This window comes from Vipera ursinii (assembly GCF_947247035.1).
Source record: "Vipera ursinii genome assembly, chromosome: 5".
Taxonomy (NCBI): domain Eukaryota; kingdom Metazoa; phylum Chordata; class Lepidosauria; order Squamata; family Viperidae; genus Vipera; species Vipera ursinii.
Window position 1 is genome coordinate 41,665,274 of NC_139518.1, and position 23,302 is coordinate 41,688,575.

General features: G+C 36.6%; 1 protein-coding gene across 1 annotated transcript; it reads left to right on the plus strand.

The window, feature by feature from the left end:
* Positions 1–1,238: 1,238 nt before the first annotated feature.
* AIRE (autoimmune regulator) lies at positions 1,239–19,769 on the plus strand. Its single transcript, XM_083365038.1, has 12 exons — positions 1,239–1,485; positions 2,948–3,122; positions 3,515–3,670; positions 4,306–4,377; positions 6,156–6,274; positions 8,580–8,695; positions 11,741–11,837; positions 13,333–13,488; positions 15,753–15,874; positions 16,754–16,850; positions 18,963–19,031; positions 19,398–19,769. The coding sequence occupies exons 1-12, from the start codon at positions 1,336–1,338 to the stop codon at positions 19,476–19,478; spliced, it is 1,410 nt and encodes a 469-aa protein (XP_083221164.1). The 5' UTR covers positions 1,239–1,335; the 3' UTR covers positions 19,479–19,769.
* The last annotated feature ends 3,533 nt before the right edge of the window (positions 19,770–23,302 follow it).

The following is a 23,302-nucleotide window of genomic DNA, read 5'->3' on the forward strand; positions in this document are numbered from 1 at the left end:
AAATGTGATTTGGTGCTGAAAAACTGCCAAAGAGACAGAGATTTAGCTTTCTGTAAAGCCACAAATGTTCAATCACAAATTTTTAAGTGGAAACTATAAAGATACTCAAATCTCCAGCTACTGCTGATCATTTGCCAACATCTACATCTATATACTGACAAGCTCATCCTCATTCTGGATATAAACCTCTAGATTCTATTGTAAATACCTCTTAGGCCACTTTCCAATTTTTTTTAAATCCCATTTATATCCTGCCCTTCTCCGAAGACTCAGGGCGGCTTACAATCTAAGAAGCACAAATCAATGTGCTTAGCAATATTAACTATATTGCAATGCCAGATTTTCCTTATTCTGGTTCTTTCAAATGTGTGAAGACCACAACTCCAGAATTCCAATTTAGTATGGAAACCACAGACTAAAGAAGACTGCTGTAAGCTCTGACTGCTCTTGACTTGCACTTCTTTGTCACCCCACTAATATATATTTTTGTATTTTTAATTACATTATGGCAATAATGTCTCAAATAACATGAATATAGGAGCTCAATATGATTATATTCCTGACTACAATCATATGTTTGCAACATAAGCAATTTAATTTGCAAGTCTGTCATGCAAGTTATGGAGCCTTATCAAAACTGTAAGGAACCATCCACAGTACAACCTGCTCATTTTCCAGTCAAGAAAGGTAATACACAGTGTGTGCAGATGGCACAGGGTGGAGTGAAACACTAAAAGAAACACGATATTTCAAATAAAAAAGCAGTCTAAATAGGCTTAACTAGAGAGATCTTTTATTTTCCAGATTCATCAGAATGTTTTCAAGGAGTTTCCGTATCTTCAATAACATTTGGTAGCTCTTGTTCCACAAACCACCTCCTCCCTCCTCATCTATCCTTATTTCCAGATGGAGCAATATAAAGAGCACAGGGAACTGTGGAAAGCAGATACTGTGTTGATTACCATTTAGGAGGTGAAACCAACAGCGCAGTATTTCTTGATTATTAGGACAGCCTGGCTAAGCATGCTAAAGCTGAATACTTAGAAATATTGAAAAAATGAAAAACAACAACCAAGAAGTCATTGGAAAAGACAAATTATAGGCAGAAGGATAATCTTTTTGCAAACCATGTTTGCAAGTCTTGTGTTCCAAAGCCAGCAAAGCTGGCAGCAATGTTCATGAAATAACTGCTAATCCTCTAGAATATCTTACTTTAGAACTGGAGTTTAAATGATCTTCAGGCATTTTTAATAAGATTTGGTTCGTGCAAAGTTGATCCAAAAATAAACTTGGAAGATTAGCTTGCTCGTTCTGTACATATCTTTCTGTTCCAGGATGTCCCATTTCAACAGAGCATTAGGAGAAGGAGATTTGAGAAAATTACTGAAAATTTACCGCACAGAGATTTCAATGGCAGTGGATGATGTCTTCCCATTACTTCATGGGCTTGCTGATCATGAAGTTGTCACTGAAGAGATGTTCAAGGTGAGAGAGGAGAAAAAAATCCAGGTACTATATAGCTTTTCAGTATATAATACTGGAATATATCTGTTTCTTTTAAGCCGTTCATTTAATGTGTTGCGATAATTTGCATATCTGTTGTTTTATTTATACAATATTATGTATAACTCATGTTCAGCTACAGTTTTGCTGATCTCTCTCTCACTTTTTAATTCTGACATTTTTATTTTTCATTACTACATTTTCTCTTTCATTCTGTGCAAATTATTGAAATGTGATGGTTTTTCAGACTACTTTGTATAAACTTTTATTTGAGCAGGTATGGTGAAAAATCAACAGAGCCTGAAACTGTATATATATCCTGCTATTAACTTTTAGTATCAAGGTATGAATGGAAGTGTTGTTTCCCAGTTTATACACCAAAGTTTATTAATATAGTTTGAAATAACTGCAAATGGCTACAAAGGAATGCCTGTCTAAAAACATTAGTTTAGGGAGAGAGTAATCTGAGGGTACTGTTGACTTTTTCCCACACTTTTAGCATTACAAGTATTTGCCTTTTGCTTCAATTTCTAAAGCACTTTCAAGATTACTTATAATTCCAAAAAGCTCATATTCAATACTGTATTATGCATTATACTGTGTTTTATTTATTACATATTATTGGATGTTCTCCCCAATATACATTCCTTTTGCATGAAATTTTCTGCGCACTAAATCTCTTTTTATTTATTTAATTTATTTGCTGCCCTTCTTGTTTTGAAGCGACTCTGGGGGACTGTTTTGTACATCTAAATACCATTGATGTAAAAAAACATCTAATATACAGTACTGTATATTAAGGTTGAAGTCATCCTAAAAAATATACTGTTCGTCAGATTTAAATTATATTGCAAAATTCAGAAATACCAAATATCAAAATATAATTTTCTGTCTTAGTTTGTGATGTGCAAATTAAATAAATAGCATTAAAATTATTTTTCCTCATTCCTTGTTTTTAAAATAGAATATTCAAAATGTTGAGGCTATTACCATCCTTAATTAGCTACTACTCAAGAAGATGGACTATACCAAATAATTTATTTATTTTTATTTATTTTTATTACATTTATATACCGCCCTTTCCCGAAGGACTCAGGGCGGTTTACAGGGTGATTAAAAAACAAAGATACAAAAGTTAAAAACAGATTAAAAAAAATTATATTCGTCCCTGCATAAATAAAACCCCAGTTAAAATTAAGATTAAAGCTAAAATTAGAATTCTCAGCCTGGGCCAGAGAGCTCGAAGAGCCAGGTCTTCAGGTCCCGGCGGAATGAACGGAGGTCGGGGGCAGTCCTCAGCTCCACTGGCAGCTGGTTCCAAAGGGCAGGCGCACCCACTGAGAAGGCCCTATCCCTGGGTGTCGTAATATATATGTTAAGCATTTTAAAGAAATAAAATCTATTTGAGAATTATGTCAATTTTGCATTTCTTTTTGTCTTGAAGGACACTCTCCACCTGAAGGAAACTGAAGGTTGTCACAGGGCTTTTTACACCATGTTGACGTGGTTGCTAAATCAGGATTTATCTTCCATAGAAGATTTCTGGAGAGTCCTTTTCAAAGAATACAACCTGGAGAGGTATTCCAAGCTTCAGTCCATTTGGAGCAACTTTCCTAAAGGTATAAGATATTGTCATCATGGCCTTAAAATTAAATTTATAGGAGACAGTGAGAAGCTGTGAATGATAGGTAGTATAGAAACTGGAAATTATGGGAGTAATCCAAGTTGTATCTAATTGACTGAATGTGGCTCATACTAATGTTAGTGTATTTGGGGCATGTCTAGCATATCAAAGTGATTTTAGTATAAGCTAAAATTCAAGTTTAATTTAAAGCCAGCCACTTGATACAATGATGAAAATGTGAGTTAACAATGGTAGCACATTTAGAAGATCTATACTGTGATATTATCTTTCTCTGCTAAGGAAGAAATTACCTTCTATGGTCGGAGACAATTTTCCATAACTCTACGCAAGAATCTCAGTCAGTCTCAGTAATTTCCTTGTTTTCAGATATGGATTTCAGCAGGCATCGCAGAACAAAGAAACTTGCCATTAATAATCCAAAGATTGTGACTCAGCACAAATCCCAAGGAAAGAGAAAGATGACAGAAGAAAAAGACTCTTTGCAATTAACTCAGCCTCCAGGGAAAACTGATCCACACCTTGGTATAGAATTATGTGCTATGATTTTACTGTAGCTTATGCATTTTTCTCTTTTTATAAAAATAAAGGCAACATGCAGTTGGACTTAAACATTTACTTTCAATTTGTTTTCTGTACTAATGGTTCTCAAGCTTCTGAGAAAAGTGTAGTTTCTAATAAATAATATATAGTAAGATTTATTGTTACAGGTAGTCCACGACTTACAACCATTTGTTTAGTGACCAAAGTTGCAACTGCATCGGAAAAAGTGACTTATGGCTGTTTTCACACTTAAGACTGTTGCAGTATCCTCGCAGTCATGTGATCAAAATTCAGGTACTCGCCAACAGGCATGTATTTATGACAGTTGCATTGTCCTAGGGTCATGTGATCACCAATTGTAACTTTCCCGGCTGGCTTCTGACAGGCAAAGTCAATGAGGCAAGCCCTATTTGCTTAATGACCCCATGGTTCACTTAACAACTGCAGTGATTCACTTAACAATTGTGGTGAAAAAGGTCATAAAATGGAGCAAAACTCACTTAACAACAGAAATGTTGGGCTGTGGTCGTAAGTTGAGAATTACCTGTATTGTGCATTTTGCAAAAAAAAAGATAATTTCTGTTTTCAGTATTGCAAACTGTCTTATAAATCAACAGGGTCCTTTCCTAAAACAAAAACTATGAAGAAATCAGAAAATGCTGAGGTACAACATTACCCTCTTCCAAGTGGTAAGTTTATCACTTTGCTATGCTTGTTGAATACCCTAATCCAAACTGTTTGGCTACTTCTGTGAAATGATCTGCCCATCGAAATAAAATTTAAAACCATGAACAATCTTGTTTCATTATCAGATCTCATTAGATTTTGAAATGTCTACCTGAGATCTCAGAAAGGAACAAACAATTTCACAATAATTTGATGTCCTTGTTTGGAGTCTTGTCAATGTTATATATTGAAATATCTCATGACTTGGTCAAGTTTTAGATTTAATTTTGAAGTCTTGCTAGTCTCTGAATAATCTATCCAGCATTATCTTTATACTATGCCTTGATATACTGCTCATTCAGATATGATCCCAAGTCATTATTTAGAATTCTGAATGGCTAAGGTATTGTTCAACATACAAATTATTTGTTTAGCCAGGGGGGCTATATATTACATTAGGTAGGGAGGGGAAATGACATGAAAGGCTATTCAGTAACTTTTGCTGAATTGGCTTATCATTGTAGCAGTTGATCTAAACTGCCTTTAGGTGATTTCATTTAAGTCTGCTCTTTGCATCTAAGAAAACTGATTATAAGATTCAAATAAAACAATCAGATCATTAGTTCCATATTATCTGTAGCCATCTCTCCACAATTCTCCTACCCAATCTAAAGAACCTTCTAATTGCTAATTATCCTCTTCAATGAGCCAGTTTAGTGTAATGGCTAAGGCATCAAGCTAGAAACTGGAAAGTGTTTCTAGTCCCATCTTAGGCACAAAGCCAGCTGGGTAACCTTGGCTTTGCACTCAGAGGGAGGCAATGGCAAACCACTGTTGAAAAATCTTGCCAAAAAAATTGAAGGGACTTTTTCAGACAGTGTCCAAGAATCAAACACGATTGACGGAAGAAACTGATAAGGAGAATATTTGTAGCTCAGTATTGAAATTAGGGTTCCTTGGTGCTCTCTGAGCTTGGTTGTTTTCTTGCAGACTTTTCATTACCCAAACTAGGTAACATCATCAGTGCTAGTACGGAGTGGGGTTTGCTCTTAATTTATATTCTACTGCCGCGGTGGAGACCCTATGGCATGCGTGCCACAGGTAGAACGAAGACCACCCTCTGTTGGCACATGCGCCATTGCCCCGATCCTAGGCCTTCAGCTGGGTTTTATAAACTCTTTTTGCTTTAGGCCTCCACCACCCTGTGCAAAAATAAATAAATGGCTATGTCCATTTTGCTCTCTGAGTTCATGGTGATGTAACCCTAAGTGGAATTTTCCTGCAATGGGGTTTCCCCATGTATTTACCAGGAAGGGCAGCCTAGAAAAGTAAGTGCCCTCCTAACCATACCCAAGCACTGCGAGTTTGTTGGCGATGTCCATTTTGCTCTGTGAGTTCACGGTGACCTAACCCTAAGTTGAATTTTCCTCATATGGGATTTTCCCATGTATTGTACCAAGAAACATACATAGGGCAGCCTAGAAAAGTAAGTGCCCTCTTAACCATACCCAAGCACTCCGAATTTGTTGGCGATGTCCATTTTGCTCTATAAGTTCATGGTGACCTAACGCTAACCCTAAGTGGAATTTTCCTCCAATGGGATTTCCCCATGTATTTTATCAGGAAACATAGATAGGGCAGACTAGAAAAGTACATGTCCTCCTAACCATACCCAAGCACTCCGAGTTTTTGTTTGAAATTTGGTTTGGTTAATTTGGTTTAATATTCCAGCTACAGCTAAGGTTAAACTGTCTCCTAGGAAAGACACAGTTTTAAAGATGTCAAATATGTCTTTTTGTAGGCAATGCTAAGAAATTTGTTAAAGTTGGGGATGAATTTTATACATCAAACACATCAGAAGAACTTGGAGAAAATAAAGCTTATGAAATGAAGCCCAGCATGAATAACAAAGAACCCCAGGTTTCTGAATATGTATAATTATATACTGTAATCAATTCTTATTCTCTTTGCATCTTTGGTAGCAACTTATGCTGGGCTGGCTTCTCTGTTTAGAGTCAGTCTCACTATGGCAAGGTTATGGTGACCACATGAGTCTTCATCCATGGAGATAAATAGGAAACCCCAAGAGCCTCTATTAGTCTTGTTTATATAGTATCAATAGCAAGTGTTGCATGCATCTGCCAATCTATATTAAGATGCAAAACTAGGAACCAAACAAGAATGTGTGAACATAACTATTCAATATTAATAGGTGAACAGCAACAAGAGAAAACATTTGCATACTGGTTCCACATACAAGAGGCAGATACTTGTGCTTCATACTGCATTGTTTACCTTGCCTATTTGTGCGAACGTTTGTATGGGATTTCGATGCATTATTTTAAAGCAAAGGAACAAGTAATGGCTCCTGTATGTGTGCAGCCTATGTACTCATTCCTTGCTGCCTCACTGAGTCTTGTCAATCACTATTATTAAAATAAAAATGACTAAATTACTAAAAGCACAATTTCTCAGGTTTTAAGGCAGTGATCCCATGAAACTGCAATGCAAGCCCCTTGATTAACTTTTTTTTTTTTAAAAATCACCATAAAGTCTCTAATAGTCCTAAAACTGAAGTGGAAAACAATCTCATACAATTTGCATTATTGTTCCATCTAATATGTCAATACATCATATTCTATATCTTGCTGAGCTAAATAATAGAGGTGAGATTGTAGAAAGAACCTGTAGACATATTTTTGTTGGAAAACTGCTGTTTTAACTAATCCTTTCTGTACAGGTAGTCCTCAACTTAGAGCCAGTCACCTAGCAGTCATTCGAAGTTACAATGGAAACCCCACTATGACTTATGACCCAGTTCTGGAGTTCTGACAGCTACACAACCTCTTGCAGTCCCATGGTCACATTTCAGGGGTTTGGCAACTGGCTCAACTTTAGAGCTGGTTGTAGTATTCCATGGTCACATGACTATGATTTATGATTATGATTATTATTGCAGATTTCTGGTCTTTTTGACTGGTTTCTGGGGAAAAATGGCCATAGGAATACATTGATTGACTTAACAATCATGTCATTTGCTTAGTAACTGCTGCAAAAAAAAAAGATCATAAAATTGCATCTGGTCATGTGGATGCCTTGGATTATACCGTGATGACTTACAATCAAAATTCTGGTCTCCATTATGGTCGTACATTGAGGACTACATGTATACAACATTATTCAAATATAAATGAAAAATTTTCATAAACTTTCCTGTGATAGGAACAAGTGGGGGCATGATGGGAGTTATCCTGTGTGTTACTAATAGCTAACAGTCTAGCTAGCTCAATAGCTTTACCTTAATCTTTAGTATATACCCAACATATAACTTGCTGAATCATCAGGGTGGGAAGTACCAGTTTTCCTTCTCTATTTAAACTGGTGTCAGATTCAAAGATGTAGGTTCGGCCACGATGTATTTTTTTTTCCTTCTTAGATGATGTGCCATTTCTATCAAGATGGAATTCCCCAAGTATTTCAGTTTATAATAATTACCTTCCTTCTCACCCAAATTGTTTCCAGGTTTACACTTGTCCCTGTATAGAGATAATCAGCAAGGCTTGCACATATTTGGGGCTCTGTATGACTTGTTAGCTATACTTGGAGACACCTCACTGTTTTTACAGGGTGGGTCTTCACACAGCAGTTTTTATCTCACTCCCAGTCTAGGGTGGAGGGAGCCTAAATTTGTCCTTAGTGTTCCAGTTTTAAAACAGTATTCTCCATCTTCTCCCACAAGTCTTAGTGTGAATGAGATTAGGACATTTATTCATGATCTTGATGATGCTGCTGTCAAGAACTTGCATCTAGTGAGCTTCTGTTGGCTTGTTGAGAATGGACTTGCCATTTGGTCAATATTCACTGCCCTCCATGGTTGCTTTGGCTTGAGTTACAAAAGAAACTGAATACCTGATTTCTGCAATATCTGACTCAGACTTTGCAAAGCATCATTCAGGCATTATATGGGTGTTTATATACATTGGTATACTGATCTTCTGGAAGACTGTAAGCCTATTATTAAATAAGTCTTCATGGATCTTGAAGAAGGTCTGTTTGTTTAAAAATGGGCTACTGGTCAAAGTAAACTGAGAAATGATAATTTTAACATTAGACCATTTAATGATTTAATGAGATTGGCAAAAGCAGCCTTGAAAGAAATTGCGAAGAAATTGGTTAAAATTGTAATATTCTTTTCATTTTAATTATTCCACAATTTGCTGGCCAGAAGAACGACGATGAATGTGCCATCTGTAGGGATGGTGGAGAGCTGATCTGTTGTGATGGATGCCCTAAGGCCTTTCATCTTGGTTGTCTTTTACCACCACTGACAGAAATTCCAAGGTAAAAACAACTTTTATCTGTCTAAATTGAATATAGCCTAGGCCTACAGATTTACAGCTATTTGCTTCCTTGAGTGATTACTGTTCTTTGTAGCTTTTAATATTAAATACAAAAATAAAATAATAATAAATAAATAAATAAGTTTTGTAATCTTATGTAGCAAGTTCTCACTTAGTTTTGTCATTAATTTTAGGGTGCAGGCTAGGATGCAGGCTATAGAAGGGCTTTTTGTTTTTATTATTAAAAAATACGACAAACACCTGGGTTATAATTAAAAATTACAGTAATCAACACCTCGAAGTAAAAAATGAAGAATAATTGTGAAAAACATAGATAGATAGATAGATAGATAGATAGATAGATAGATAGATAGATAGATAGATAGATAGATAGACAGACAGACAGACAGACAGACATTATTGGATATAGCTATGTACATTGTATATATCTAAGGTATATTCAAGTCAGACCCAACTTCTGAGATCTGTAAAAATATTCTCCATTTCAGTCTGTCCTCACAGTCTTGATCTCATCTAACCACCTTATCCATTATCTTCCTTTCTTTCACTTTGCTTAACCTTACCAGGTATTCTAGTCTACTGGCATCACAAATCAGAATCAGAAAGCCCAAGTATATGAGTGTCTGTTTACATAACTTCACTATAGTAGCCCTTCTTTATTTTTCCAGGAACAATTTACTGTGGGTTGTTTTTTGCAGACCACATTTCAAATGCATAATTTGAAGATATCTGTTTTATTTCAGTTGTCCTTTTTCAGTGTCCAGTTTTTCAGCTATACAGTAGATTGCCACTGGTAAAGGTTTTGCTTTAACTACTCTGATCTTTATTGTGCAGATTTGCAGGCATACTTCATGTGCTTTAACTGAAGGAATGTTAAAATATGGATGAGGTGTAATGAACGGGTTGTGTTACATATTTAATGCATATTTAAATAATGCCTATGTACCTGACATAGGAAGATATCTCAATCAAGACTATCAACAAACAGAAGAAAATAGCGAGAGGAAAAAAATGAGATGTTCCAAACGTGCTTTTTCCAAAAGGCAACTGGACTTTCTTGGGTTTTTTTCTTTGAAAACATTTCACTTCTCATCAAGATGAGAAGCAAAATGTTTTCAAAGAAAAAACCCAAGAGAGTCCAGTTGCCTTTTGGAAAAAGCACCTTTGGGAAAACCATGACCTGGATGATTGAGAATCTCCATAGATAAGAAAATGAAATAATTTTTCAAAAATCAGAAATATTGCAAGAAAATGTACAGTTAAGATAGGACTGCTGAACAATAATACTGTGAGAGATCTAATAAAGTAAAGCAAATAAATAAAGTTTGTAAAGAGGTTGAACTCTTTACAAACAGGATTACTGAATGACAGAACCATTCGTAAACCAAGAGTAAGGAACAAATACTATTAGACACAAAGAATGATAGGCTATTGATCAGCTGTCAAGTGGTAAAGCATCAGGTACAGAGATAATATCATTAAACTGTTTAAAGTTTTAGAAGTAGTGGTTCATGTCCCAGCAGATTTATTTATTTGTTTCCCATCTGGGAATATTCTTCCATTATTACATTGGATCTGCTTCAGTTATGTTGTCAAAATGTCAATATTCACTCATTATCTTCATGATGCTGCCCTTATCTTATCTCCAAGCCTTGAATGAAACAGCTTGAGAACATAATAAGCATAACAGTTCTAAAGTAATATTTTTCTGCTTAGGTCAGTGCTATTATATCATGGCTTCAAGAAGTGTACAATCTGTTCATTTAGTCATGCTTGTGTTGGAGATGAAATCAGCTGACCTGTTGTATATGAGATCAGAGGTGTGTTTCAGAAATGTTGGGAAGTCTGGTCACAATCTCCCAGCCTCTGCTGCAGCCATTTTCTCCCAGCATTTGCCATTTCCATTAGCATATTGATTTCTTTCACACTCATCATTCCCTTTCTTCTTGTTTCTCCCTGTTTCTGAGATAATTTTTTCTTGGGACATCCACCATGGGCAGAGGAAAAAAAACAGAGTTCCACTATTTTATGTTGCAAAAAGAAGAAGCATTTTTGTGCTATACTGCTGGAACAAAATATTCTAAAATGTATTTCTGCCTTTATATACTATTTTGTGTCTATAGTTGCCCACCTCAACAAATGACCCTTTTGTCCTGTTGTTGTTGTTAGTTGCGAAGTCGTGTCCGACCCATTGCAACCCTATAGACAACGTTCCTCCAGACCTTCCTGTCCTCTACCATCTTCTGGAGTCCATTTAAGCTCACGCCTACTGCTTCAGTGACTCCATCAAGCCACCTCATTCTCTGTCGTCCCCTTCTTCTGTTGCCCTCAATCTTTCCCAGCATTAGGCTCTTCTCCAGTGAGTCCTTCCTTTTCATTAGGTGGCCAAAGTATTTGAGTTTCAACTTCAGGATCTGGCCTTCTAAAAAGCAGTCAGGGTTGATCTCCTCTAGGACTTTTCTCCTACCCTCACTTATTTCCACTCCAGAAAATAATGAAGGCAATTAAATAGAGCTTTTTTTGCCATTTTTCTTATATTTATCAACCATCCCACTTCTCAGCCCCCTCTGTAAAAGAGTAAGACAGCAAGAACAGCAATTTTATGCACTGTTTTGTGTCATTTTAAGTATAAGAGCAGCATTAACTCAATGTGTATAGTAGGAAGGGCTAGTTCTGCTCCTGGGCAGAATCTGATAACCAGCATGGAAAGCAGCCATTGTGTACAGAGAGCAGCTGCTGCCAGATATTAATAGATATACAGTAATTCCATGTGCATTGTGAGACTCTAAGGAGAATGCTATCCTTATAGCAGTGCTGAATGCGATTTAACTGGGAACTGCCTCAAAAAATGTGGATTAAGCGAGATAGCAAAATATCTTCAGCCGTATTATTTGAAAACACTACTTTGCATGAAAGAAACAGATTATAGATAAAATTTAAGAAGCTTGTTAATTTATTTTTCCTTCTTTCTTACCTTTGTATATTTGATTATACATCTGTCTTTTTACCTTGGAACACTCATCAGTGGAACATGGAGGTGTGATTCCTGCTCATCTGGGAAGGCCAAAGAGGACAGGAGCACAGAAGAGGAAAAGAAAAGAGAGTCCTTTTCTCAAAGTCAGGTATAAACTGTGATTTTTTACTTTCCATGTCAGATGGTCATTCTGGCTGGAGATGATAGGAGCTATTACGCCAGGTATCAGAGGCGTATCAGTTTGGACAAGGCTGCCATATCTAAGTAATTCTGCAGTCTGCTGTTTTCTCCAATGACGGACTGTCCATTTGTTCCTGCATCACAGTTCCAGTTTTCATTCTGGAAAATGAAAACAGAGAATGAATTTTGTTCAAAGCTATGCATAAATATTTGGTGTACAATGTGATTAAAGAACCTCTCTCAGTTTAAGAACATTTTGAGATAGCAAAAGAAGAAGTGGAACAATTAAATACTAAGAAGACGACTTAATTGACCAACAAGTACAGCTAATGGAAAACTCAGACAAGGAAGTAACAACACTGAAAATGGAAATGACTTTCTATACAAATCAGAAGAAATTTGAGAAAGAAGAAGAACAGATTGAACTGAAGACAAATATATCAGAGCAAACATGGGGCACTGGATTAACAGGGCGACAATTAAATGAATACAAATGGGCTAGTCCTTCCAGAAAACTGGCAATCAAATGGTCTCCTTTAATTCAACTAACATATATAAGAATGAAGGGAGATTTATTTGATGATTTAAAAGCGCTGATATGGAAGCCTAGTTGGCAAAGGAAGAAAGCTAGAATAAGGTTGAAAAAATTGGGGTTTTGATTCATTAGAGGGGATTTTACATTGTCAATTAGAGGATTAAAGGGAGATGTTGAGATAAGGGGAATTTTGGTTATTAAATTCAAACTAGCTGGAAACTAGTTGAAAATAGGGATTGGATTTGTCTAATATTGAAAAATTAGATCTAAAAGGGAAAAGAAAATAAATTATCATGAATATGTTTGACTTATTGATTAACTCAGGAAATATATATAATGGTTTTGATTTATTAAAGGGGATATTGTATTTTATTAAGTAGATGGCTTAATATGGCGGGAAATAGATAACTTTTAGGAAATAGAACAAGATTATATTTAAATAGATAAAATGTGTATTTTGGACATCATAGTTTGTTATGAAGTGAGATAAGGGAAATCTTGGTTACCCAACGTCTAAAAATTATGGATATCAAAAGTTAAATTGGAATATTGATGAGAAGTTAAAAATTATGTAAAGATTAATGACAGGATATGGATTATTTATGAAGATTGAATGTAATTAAGAGATGTATAAGCTAAAAATTTATTGATAAATGTAATTATGATTTCTTTACTGAGTTAATATAATTAGAAATGTACTAGTTTGAATACGAGACAGCAAATGTTAAGGGAAAAAGAGAGGAAATATATGATGTTGTAACCTGAGACTTGCACTAAAGATTTTGTTATTGAATTATTGATTAACCCAGTCACCATGCTGCTTTTTAAATACTTAAATGTAAAATTGGAAAATTAATTTTTTATATATAAAATTCCTGCTGTAGCTGAATAACGACTGGAGTGTTATTGAATTTTCCTATCTCCTCAGGGTGCTGTTTATGTCCAAAGAACAACTGAAGATGGCAGGAGAGTTCTTATCAAAGAGCCTCTATGTGCTTCCTTCAGGCAGCCCCTGCCATCTTTGCTATCTATGTCCATGGCAGCTCCATCCACAGTACAGAATGCTGGAACAGAAAAACAACTGGTCAGTAGCTTGTCTTTCCATGGATTTTTCACATTTCAGTGGGTGAGGTCATTTCAAATCCTGTATTTATGTATGTACAGTATGTTTGAGTTTATTTATGAATTTATGCAATTGGGCAAAACAATTTGTTGCCATGTTTTTTTTTTGCTTGGCTGCTTTAATCAGAAGAGCTGTGTGGTAAGGTAAAAGTTTAAAGCAGGGGTATGCTCTTGTCCTTGGCAGACTAAAGATCACACTTCAAGAGATGAATAGGCTAGGAACAAGAACAGGGCACAGCCAAAACTAACTCTGAAACTTGTTTCAGTTTAAATTTAATTAAAACTAAATTAAGTAAATGCCTAGAATTATGTTTCTCAATAATAAGTAAATTGGAGTAAATAGAATACAAGAGCCAGTCTGGTATGATGATTAAGATTCCAGGCTAGAAACGGAGAGACTGTAAGTTCTAGTGCCAAGTTAGGCACAAAGCTAGCCAGGTGATCTTAGGCCAGTCACTCTCTCTCAGCCCTAGGAAGCAGGCAATGGCAAAATGCTTCTGAAAATCTTGCCAATAAAAATACAGGAACTAGTCCAGGTAATTGCTAGGAATCAAGAATGAACTGAAACCACTAAAATAAGTTAATGTGATGGTTCTTTGTTATTTTTGAAAGGACTGTAGGGTACCACTCTTATAATACTGGGATCAGGTAAATAGGTACATCAGATATATTAGGGGAGTTATGATTCGATACTCACTTAGCATAATCTAGTAATTCTAGCATTTTGAAAACTTGAGGTAGCCTTATCCCAGGGTTTTGTTTCTGCTTGTTTTTAGGTTCTAAATTTATTTATTTATTTTATTTATTTTAATTCCATTTATATCCCGCCCTTCTCCGAAGACTCAGGGCGGCTTACAAGCTTAGCAGTAGCCTTCATTCTATGTATATGCCTTCTTATTAGGGTTTTCATACACCCCCCAAGCGGCATTATTACAAAGTCAGCTTATTGCCCCCAACAATCTGGGTCCTCATTTTACCTACCTCGGAAGGATGGAAGGCTGAGTCAACCTTGAGCCTGGTGGGATGCGAACCTGCACTAATTGCAGGCAGCTGGTGTTACTTAAGGAGGCATTAGCCCACTGCTCCACCAAGGCTCTTGTTCTCTTCCCTATATAAACTAGGTTCAATCAAGCAGATCTAGTGTAGAATACTGGTTAAGTTATTGGGTTATGAATGGGGAGCCCTAGGTTCTAGTCCACGCACAGCATGGAAGCTCAGTAGATGATTCTGGGCCAGCCACTGTCTCTCAATATCATTTATCTGAAAGAGTTGTGGGGAAAAATAGGAAGTTTCCCATAATGCTTCCTGGAGCTCCTGTTACAAAAGATAGATTATAAATGTAATAAACAGTCAAATAGTTATTAAAGTGTTTCTAGTATTTAATATTCAATTGTTGCAATGAAATTATACTCTGCTTTTTTTCATTATCCTGGATCCAAAATTGCAATAACAATAGTAATAGCGCTTAGACTTATATACCACATCACAGTGTTTTACAGTCTCTATGTGGTTTATAGAGTCAGCATATTGCCCCCAACAATCTGGGTCCTCATTTTACTGACCTCGGAAGAATGGAAGGGTGAGTCAACCTTGAGTTGGTCAGGATCAAACTCCTGGCAGTGGGCAGAACTAGGCTGCAATACTGCAATCTAACCACTGCACCACCACGGCCCCTAACCATATAAATATATATAGTTTCATTTATGAATATATAAAATAACTTTTATATGATGATTAAGAACTTAGAATAGTCCTGATGGATCAGGCTAACATGTCTTGCTTCTCACAAATAAGAGAGAACAACATATCCCTTTCCCTCTGTCCAAAAATTTCTCTCTTCCTTCCCAGAGGACTCTAGTAAGTATCATTTGCTACTGTTTTACAATGCAAGATCAGTGTAAAATATAACCTCTTCATTAAAAAGTCCACCAATATTGCAAGTATTATGAAGATGTGAGTGGACCAGGCAGTTTCAACTACTATAGCTGAGGTTTTCAAAGTTTAAATCTTTATTTTTAAAAGTTTTTTAAGTTTCATAATTTTATTAAGAATTGTATGTTATAAGGGTAAGGATGGCTCTGTAAGTAAGTGGAGCTCCATGCAATTACTATAGAGCAGTTAAACACTGGATGGAAAATATGGTATATAAAGTACAAAATTATTCTCAAGAAGGTAAAAAAAGGATCACTTTTTGCTATAAAATGACTTGAAATTGTATTTTTTCAGAAACTAACCATCAGTGACAAATGTGGTATATGCTGGAAAGGAGGTGATGTGATCTACTGCAGTAAATGTTTCAGGGCTTTCCACTGGCGCTGCCATTTTCCTGCCCACACAGATGAAATCAGGTATTAATTAGGCCCAAGAATAAAACTTCATTTATCTCATATACTTGTCAAGCCTTAAGCATCTGGCTTAGTGCATAGTTCTTGTGGAAAAAGGCCCCAGCTATTACCATGGAAAGTGAGCAGGAGGAGAATGGAGACCTGGCAAATATTGATGTCAGGTGCACTAAATTAATGTGTCTAATGTCTAATGTCTAATGTATTTGTTCTTAATTTTCTATAAGACAGGTATTCTAAAGTTTTAGTCAAGGCAAAATTTTGATCACACATCACCTTTTACAGAAAGTTCTGAACAGGTGCAAATTCACATAACTGAATGATCCACCATATCACCATCACTCTAAATTTTCCTGCATATCAGAAACAAGATAAGGTGGAAGGCTTAGTCTAGTCCACAGGTCTACAACCCGCGGCTCCAGAGCCGCATGCGGCTCTTTCAGCCGTCTCCTGCGGCTCCCAGTCCTCTGCCATGTGCAGTCCAAAAAAAAAAGTGGGACTAAAAAAATTCAACCAATCAATTCAAATATGCAGGGTAGGTGCATATCTCACCTTGGCTCCACTCTTCAGTCAAACCTTGTTCTGCGCATGCGCGCATGTACGTGCATGTGAACACATTTTTTGCGGCTCCCAGTTTTTCCTTTTGTGAGGGAACTGGTTCCGAGTGGCTCTTTCACTGTTTCAGGTTGCTGACCCCTGGTCTAGTCCAAATGTTTATGCTGCTGCTTGATTAAATAAAAGGTTTAGGTGAGGAAAAAACATTAAATCATTTCAGAATCTACTTGTAGTGTAACACAGCTCTATCCAGTTTAATAACCATGGAATCTCAAGTCAAGTCCTATATGTTGAGGGAATGCTTAAGATTGTTTTTGCATTGTGTTCTAGTGGAATCCTGATATGTAAGTCCTGTTTGGACAACTCTACAGTTATCAACTTGGAAGGAGATTCACATTCCAATGCTCAAACACTACGAGCAATAAAGGTCAGATATTTCATATTTTTTCAGCCTTATTGTACCCAGTGGATTAAAGAAGCTCTGGTTTATGCAGAAATGACCTTCATAACTTTTCATGCTTCAGATGTGATATGCAATTCCCATCATTGGCTTACACCTTGTTATCCGAGATTAATGGGAGTTACAATCTAAAAATTTCTGAATAGGCATAACTTCCCCGAGCTCCAGTTGCTAAACTTGGTAGATTTTCTTTATTAATTTTGCTAGCAGTATGCAGAACACATTCCTGTTTCTTAGATAAAAATAAACCAATATTACTGCTACAATCTTAAATCAACAACAAATATCAGAACATAGAGATAAGATAGGAAGAAATCTGCAAATAAATATAGTTCCATTTGCAAAGTTGATTGTATCTATATACTAGTAAAATTTTGGGTTCGTAAGCTTTAATTGTGAAGCAGTGCATCACAGGGCAAAACTTTTTCAACTAAGGTACTGCAAATGGGCCAAGTTACTGAATGCTGGCACCCATTACTTCTGATGGAATGAAATTTTAGAAAGTTCTTGCTGCTTCAACACAGCAATTGTACATTGCTGCCGCCATGCTGCTAGGGTTATGTGAACCTAATTTACAACTTCCCTGACACATGGCCACAAGTCAATGGGGAAGGCTAGGAAACTTTCAGGGAGAGAGACAATGGAGATCACATCCTTCCAGAAAAGTTTGCAGGGTAGAAAGTCAATAGGGAACCTTGCAGGGAATGTTTCAAGTTGCTCAGGTAAGTTTACTGCAGAATCTCTGCCAGTCCCTCTGCGCTCACAAATACATCTGAAAGGATGACCCAACAGGTGAACAGTTGTCAAGTTTATAAATAAAAATGAAGGTGTTAAATCAAAGGATTCATTCAAGAAGTGAATTTTGAAGAGAAACTTGAAAAAAAAGACAGGTATAGTGGTCTCCATATGTTTAACTATGACACAAAGGATACAACCTGGTTATATGTTAATCCATTCCTGCAGCTTATTCTTTTGAAAAGTGTTCCAAATGGCTTCTGCCTCAAGCTTATAGAATCATTTTCATTTCCAAAGCTCAACAACCTCAGTGTACTAAAAATCTTATATCCATGTTCCTCAAACTAGACTGAACACAATGAAGACTTTCCTTCTGTTGATTATTGTACTGACCCTTTTCTGTGTAGAGGCAGGGAGAGGTATCAGCAGACAAATGCAGGACCCACCAAAGGAGTACAATAGACTAATTTATTCACATTTAACTTTTTAAATTCTCATGGATAAGGTTGGTGTTTTCCTTTTACCATAGCTATTATGCACAAAATTTACACCAGCTTTCTCTAACTTCATACTCTCCAGCTGTGTTAGATAATCCCTTAGAGCAAAAGTCCACAACTCCTGGTCCACAGACTGGTACCAGTCTGTGGCCCATTGAGAATCAGTCTGTGCAATTAGCAGGCAAGTGCTTGAAGCTCCATTTGTGCCAGTAGCGGGTGTGTACACAAAACCATCCCCTCACACACCCCCACTGCTGTTTCTGCTGCCTCTGCCACTGCCGCTGCCACTGCTGGTCCACAGAGCCAAAAAGTTTTGGGGCCACTGCCTTAGAATACTGGCTATTGTTAAACACATGAACTTAATTTATATAAAAACTTAAGCACTATACTCCAGTCCATACAGGTGGTCTTCAACATATGACCCAACTGGGAGCAGAAAATCTGTAGTTAATGATATGGTCATTAAGTGAGACATCATGTGACTATACCTGATTTTACAACCATTTTTGCCAAAGTCATTAACAAATCACTGTGGTTGTTTAAGTAAGCATCATATGATCCTGATTTGCAACCTACTGGCTTCCCTATTGACTTTACTTGTTGGAGCCACCTGGGATGGTTGCAAATGGCAATCACATGACCATAGGTATACTGCAATGGTTGTAAATATTGTAAATGCTCATAAGTTACTTTTTTCAGCGTGTCGTAACTTTGGCCACTAAACAAATTGTTTTAAGTCAAGGAATACCTGTATTTAGCATGAGAACAAATCCTATTGAACACATGGAACTTACTTCTAAAAAGACATGTATAAGGTTACATAGTAAGGAAATATTTTGAATCCTAGGTGGTAGAAGATTCTGTTGGAACTGAACCTGCATTGAACAAAGATGATCTGGATTCACTCTTAGGGGAGGTAAATCAAGTAAATAATTATGTAGGTTTATTTGTTTGGCTCTGTAAAATATCTAATCTAGAATTTATAATGCATCTTCAGGCTTCAGCAAAAATCAAATCCTTCTTGGTAATATTCAGCATTTGGTACACTAGTTTTAATCGCAACACTTTTAACAAATTCAACCACAAAATGATTTACAAATTTCTGGAAAAAATGGCAGATCAGAATTGGATGTGGTTTTACCTTGTACAGGAACAGTGAATCCATTTTTAAAAAGTGTAAAAAATAGTTTTACAATTCCCTTTATTGTATAATCTATTCCTATGAATTATCTTCTTTCTATATTCATATTCTGATTATTTTATTTTCTCTATGATCTTCCAGAATACATTTGATGGGATTTTGCATTGGGCATTCCAGAGCATGCCTCGTTCATTACCAGGCACCCAAGGATTTTTCTCATAATAGTCTAGGTGGCACTATTTTTCAATAATTTCTAATTCCAATGCTATTTTTCAATACCATGAGATATAATCTGATTTGTCTACAGTTCAACATTATGTTCAAAGTATGATTTTATGTTTTATATATTTTAATGTCATATTTATACCAATATAATTGTTCTCTTAAATATGCTAATTTTTAGTTGACAGAATGTACTGATAGTCCTTGTTTAGTGACCATCTTATTTTGTAACTATTTACAGTTACAATGATGATGAAAAAGTACTTTCAGACCAATCTTTGTATTTATAACCTTCACACATCTGTAAAGCAAAAAAAAAAAAAGCTGAAGTAACATCATAAGCACAGTTACGATTTCATTTAGTGACCACTTTGCTTAACAACCAAGTCCCAGTTGTGGTAACTAAACTAGAACTATCTGCCTATTGTTAATTCCGTAACTAAACAGATCAATAAATTTTTTCAATTAATCTCTCATAGCTGTTGGCATGATAGTAGTATCATAGTAAAACATTCAGAAAATCTGCAGTTGGTGCTTTAGTTCCCAGGGTCTTAATTTACCTTCTGTGGGAGAAGGGTTGGAGATGGCTCAGGAATGACTATGAGAACCAAAGACCTGTATGTGGTATAAGGGTCCAATACATTACTCACTTTAGATGTGGTTTTTATTTTGGGGCAGCCAATGTGATCTATAATTTTGGAACATTGATATTATGCTTTGCCATGGTCAAAAAACTCCTTGATTACTATAAAGTGACCTCTAGCTTACTGAACATTTTATTATTAATTCATCATGCCATAACTTGATAAAAAAGATCTGGCGCCATACCACTCATGAATTAGATATGCCTATCTTAACTGATCTGCCCCAGGCACCTAATGGAGTTCCAGTGTGGTGGCTGAGGTTTCAGTATTTTCATCTAGTTACTTACATGCATTCAGGACTTTGGAACAGGTGGGCTGTAATCTACCCTAAAACTGCCAGATTTGCTAGTTCTGCTCCTGTATCTAATGTAAAGAATTAAACAAATTAAGCTTTTGCTGTCAGCTTTAAAATAATAATCTCGTACATACTCAATTGAAAAAGCATAGAAGGGAGTTGTATTTCATTATTTCATTGTTATACTTCATCTTGCTATTGTTACAAAATTTTGCAAAGCCAGTACACTGGTTTTGATAAACAGGGAGGGAAATGGACGGTTATGAAATATAAATAAATAATCTTACTATTATGGGGAAAAACCCTACTTAATAATTAATACAAAACTTCAGGTGCTTGTGCCATGATGTATATTTTCAGCAATAGTTGTATTCTTTAGTTGGTGCAAATAACAACAGTGAACTGACAACTGACAGTAAATCTCAACTCTGTACTCAAACGGAAATACATCAAAGGTTTTGAGGTTCTCTGAATATATTTTTCCATTTCTGAAAAGTTGAATGTATATTTATCAGTTTCATTCCTCAGTTTTGTAACTTTTGCACAAAATTTTCTGTGTTGTGAAAAACGCTAAAATCCAGACAAATTCCTGTTATCAGAATGTAAAATAATTTATTTATGCAGAACTGACATTTTGTTTTTTAACAATTATATTGACTAATATTGGATACAAGGTTGAGTCAGGAAATTTGTCTGCAATAATTAAATTATAATATGTCAGTAATTGAGGTTGGAAGTTTAATAGAATATTCCTTGTTTAAACTAAGTTTACAGCCATTAATAAATACTAGAAGCTCTTTGATAATAAAAAAGCTAGTTAACTAGTTAATAAATGTAAAATATTCCCAATTAAACATAAATAAAATATAGATAAATATAACCAATATATTTACATATAGTGCTTTCCTGTTTCTTTGCAAACTATTGCATTCATTTGATTGTAAGACTAGATACCGGTGAGCAGTGCTTTTTTTGTCATAGAACGCACCGGAATGGCGTTCCGGCACTTTTTTTCGATGGAGTTTGTGAAAATAAAAAAAGTTCAGTCAGACCTTCCAACTTTTCACAAAAAAAAAAAAAAATCTCACAAGCATTTGGAAGGTCTGACTGAACTTTTTTTAGTCCCACAAACTCCCTTTCCTGGCAGCAGAAGAGAAATGCACCAGAGCTGGAAAGCAGGTTAGCAAAGAAATGCTTCAGGAAGAGGGAGGAGCTGCACTGGGAGGAGAAATGGCAGGAAACGGGGCTGCCGTTTCCAGAAGGGAAAAGGGAGACGCGGGGCAATGCAGGGCAGCAAGCAAGTGCTGTTCTCTGCTCTGCATCCCTGCGAGAGCCGTTGCATTCTCTGTTCTCTGTGAGACAGGCGACAAAGGACTGGCGGTGGGAGGCAGTGGGGGAGGCTTGTGCCACTTGGTCATGGCAAAAGCCACAGGAGAGTTGGCAGAGGACAAGGAGGCAGCAGCTGCGCCCAGGCAGGTGTTCTGTGGGGCAAAGCTTAAAGAAAGCCCCTTCAGTGGCGCACAGTGGCAGCAGAGCTGTTCACTGTCACTTCCCCCAGGCTCTGAAAAGGCAGAGGGGGACTGGGCCTACCCGCCCATCCCATCCACCGTACCATGGTAGTCCGGCTCAGGAGGGGAATGAAAGGTCACCGATCAAGGAATGGCCTAGGCGGGGGCTGAGTTCCGGCACCTTTTTTTTCTTACAAAAAAGGCACTGCCCGTGAGGGTATTTTAAGATTTTCTGTTAATAACATACTCTATATACAATCTATACAGCATTTATTTCCACTTTCTCTGATATAGCAAGAAGTAGGATAGTTCTAGGGCCGTAGTGGTGAACCTATGGCACGTGTGCCACAGTTGGCACACAGAGCCCTCTCTGTGGGCACGCGCACCGTCGCCCCAGTCCTAAGCTTTCAGCTGGGTTTTATAAAACCTTTTCGCTTTAGGCCTCCACCGCCATGTGCAAAAAAAAAAAGGTTCAATCAATCAATCAATTTCAACTTCTTGCAGGGAAAAAAAATGATCTCTCAAAGTTGGAACTGATTGAAGTTTTTAGTCCCACCTAGTCTGCGGTTACCCCTGCAGCCACGCCCACCCAACTGGCCATACCCACCCAGCACCTGATGATACATAAGTGGGTTTTGGGTTGCAGTTTGGGCACTCGGTCTCTAAAAGGTTCACCATCACTGTTCTAGGGTAACTTTGCAGGAATAGCACTTGGCTGAAGACTGTACTGGAACAAAAATGATAATTATCAGTTCATGTAAATTCATGAGGGAGGGGCAAAATTCTCAGCAATGCATATTCTAACAAGATGGAAATTTCTTCATAGCTCTAATTAATGGTTCTCTACTATCCACGTCCTTCAGGATTATAATCTTTTGTGCAATCTGAAATGATGTCTATAGAAATTCTCAATCATCCAGTGCATGGTTGTCCCAAAAATGCTTTTCCAAAAGGCAACTGGACTTTCTTGTTTTTTTCCTCAAAAGTTTCCCTTTTCATCCAAGAAGCTTCTTCAGTTCTGATGAGAAGCGAAGTGTTTTCAGGGGAAAAAACCAAGAAATTCCAGTTGCCTTTTGGAAAAGCACCTTTAGGACAATCTGAAATGATGCTGAACCAGATAAATATATTTTAAACCTGAATTGCCTCTGAATACATTTCTTATTGATAAGTAGCCTGTATTAGATACTCAAATAATACACAACCTTTCCATACCCCCTTGCTCCATACCTACCAGCTGGGTAATACATCAGAAGCCTTGTAAGTTATAGCGTTTACATACTTTTCAATAGCAAAAGCTCTCTGGATAATTTAAGGGGAAAAAAATCATATACCAGAACAACAGTCTATATGGTATAACAAATAGGGTTGCAACACCTA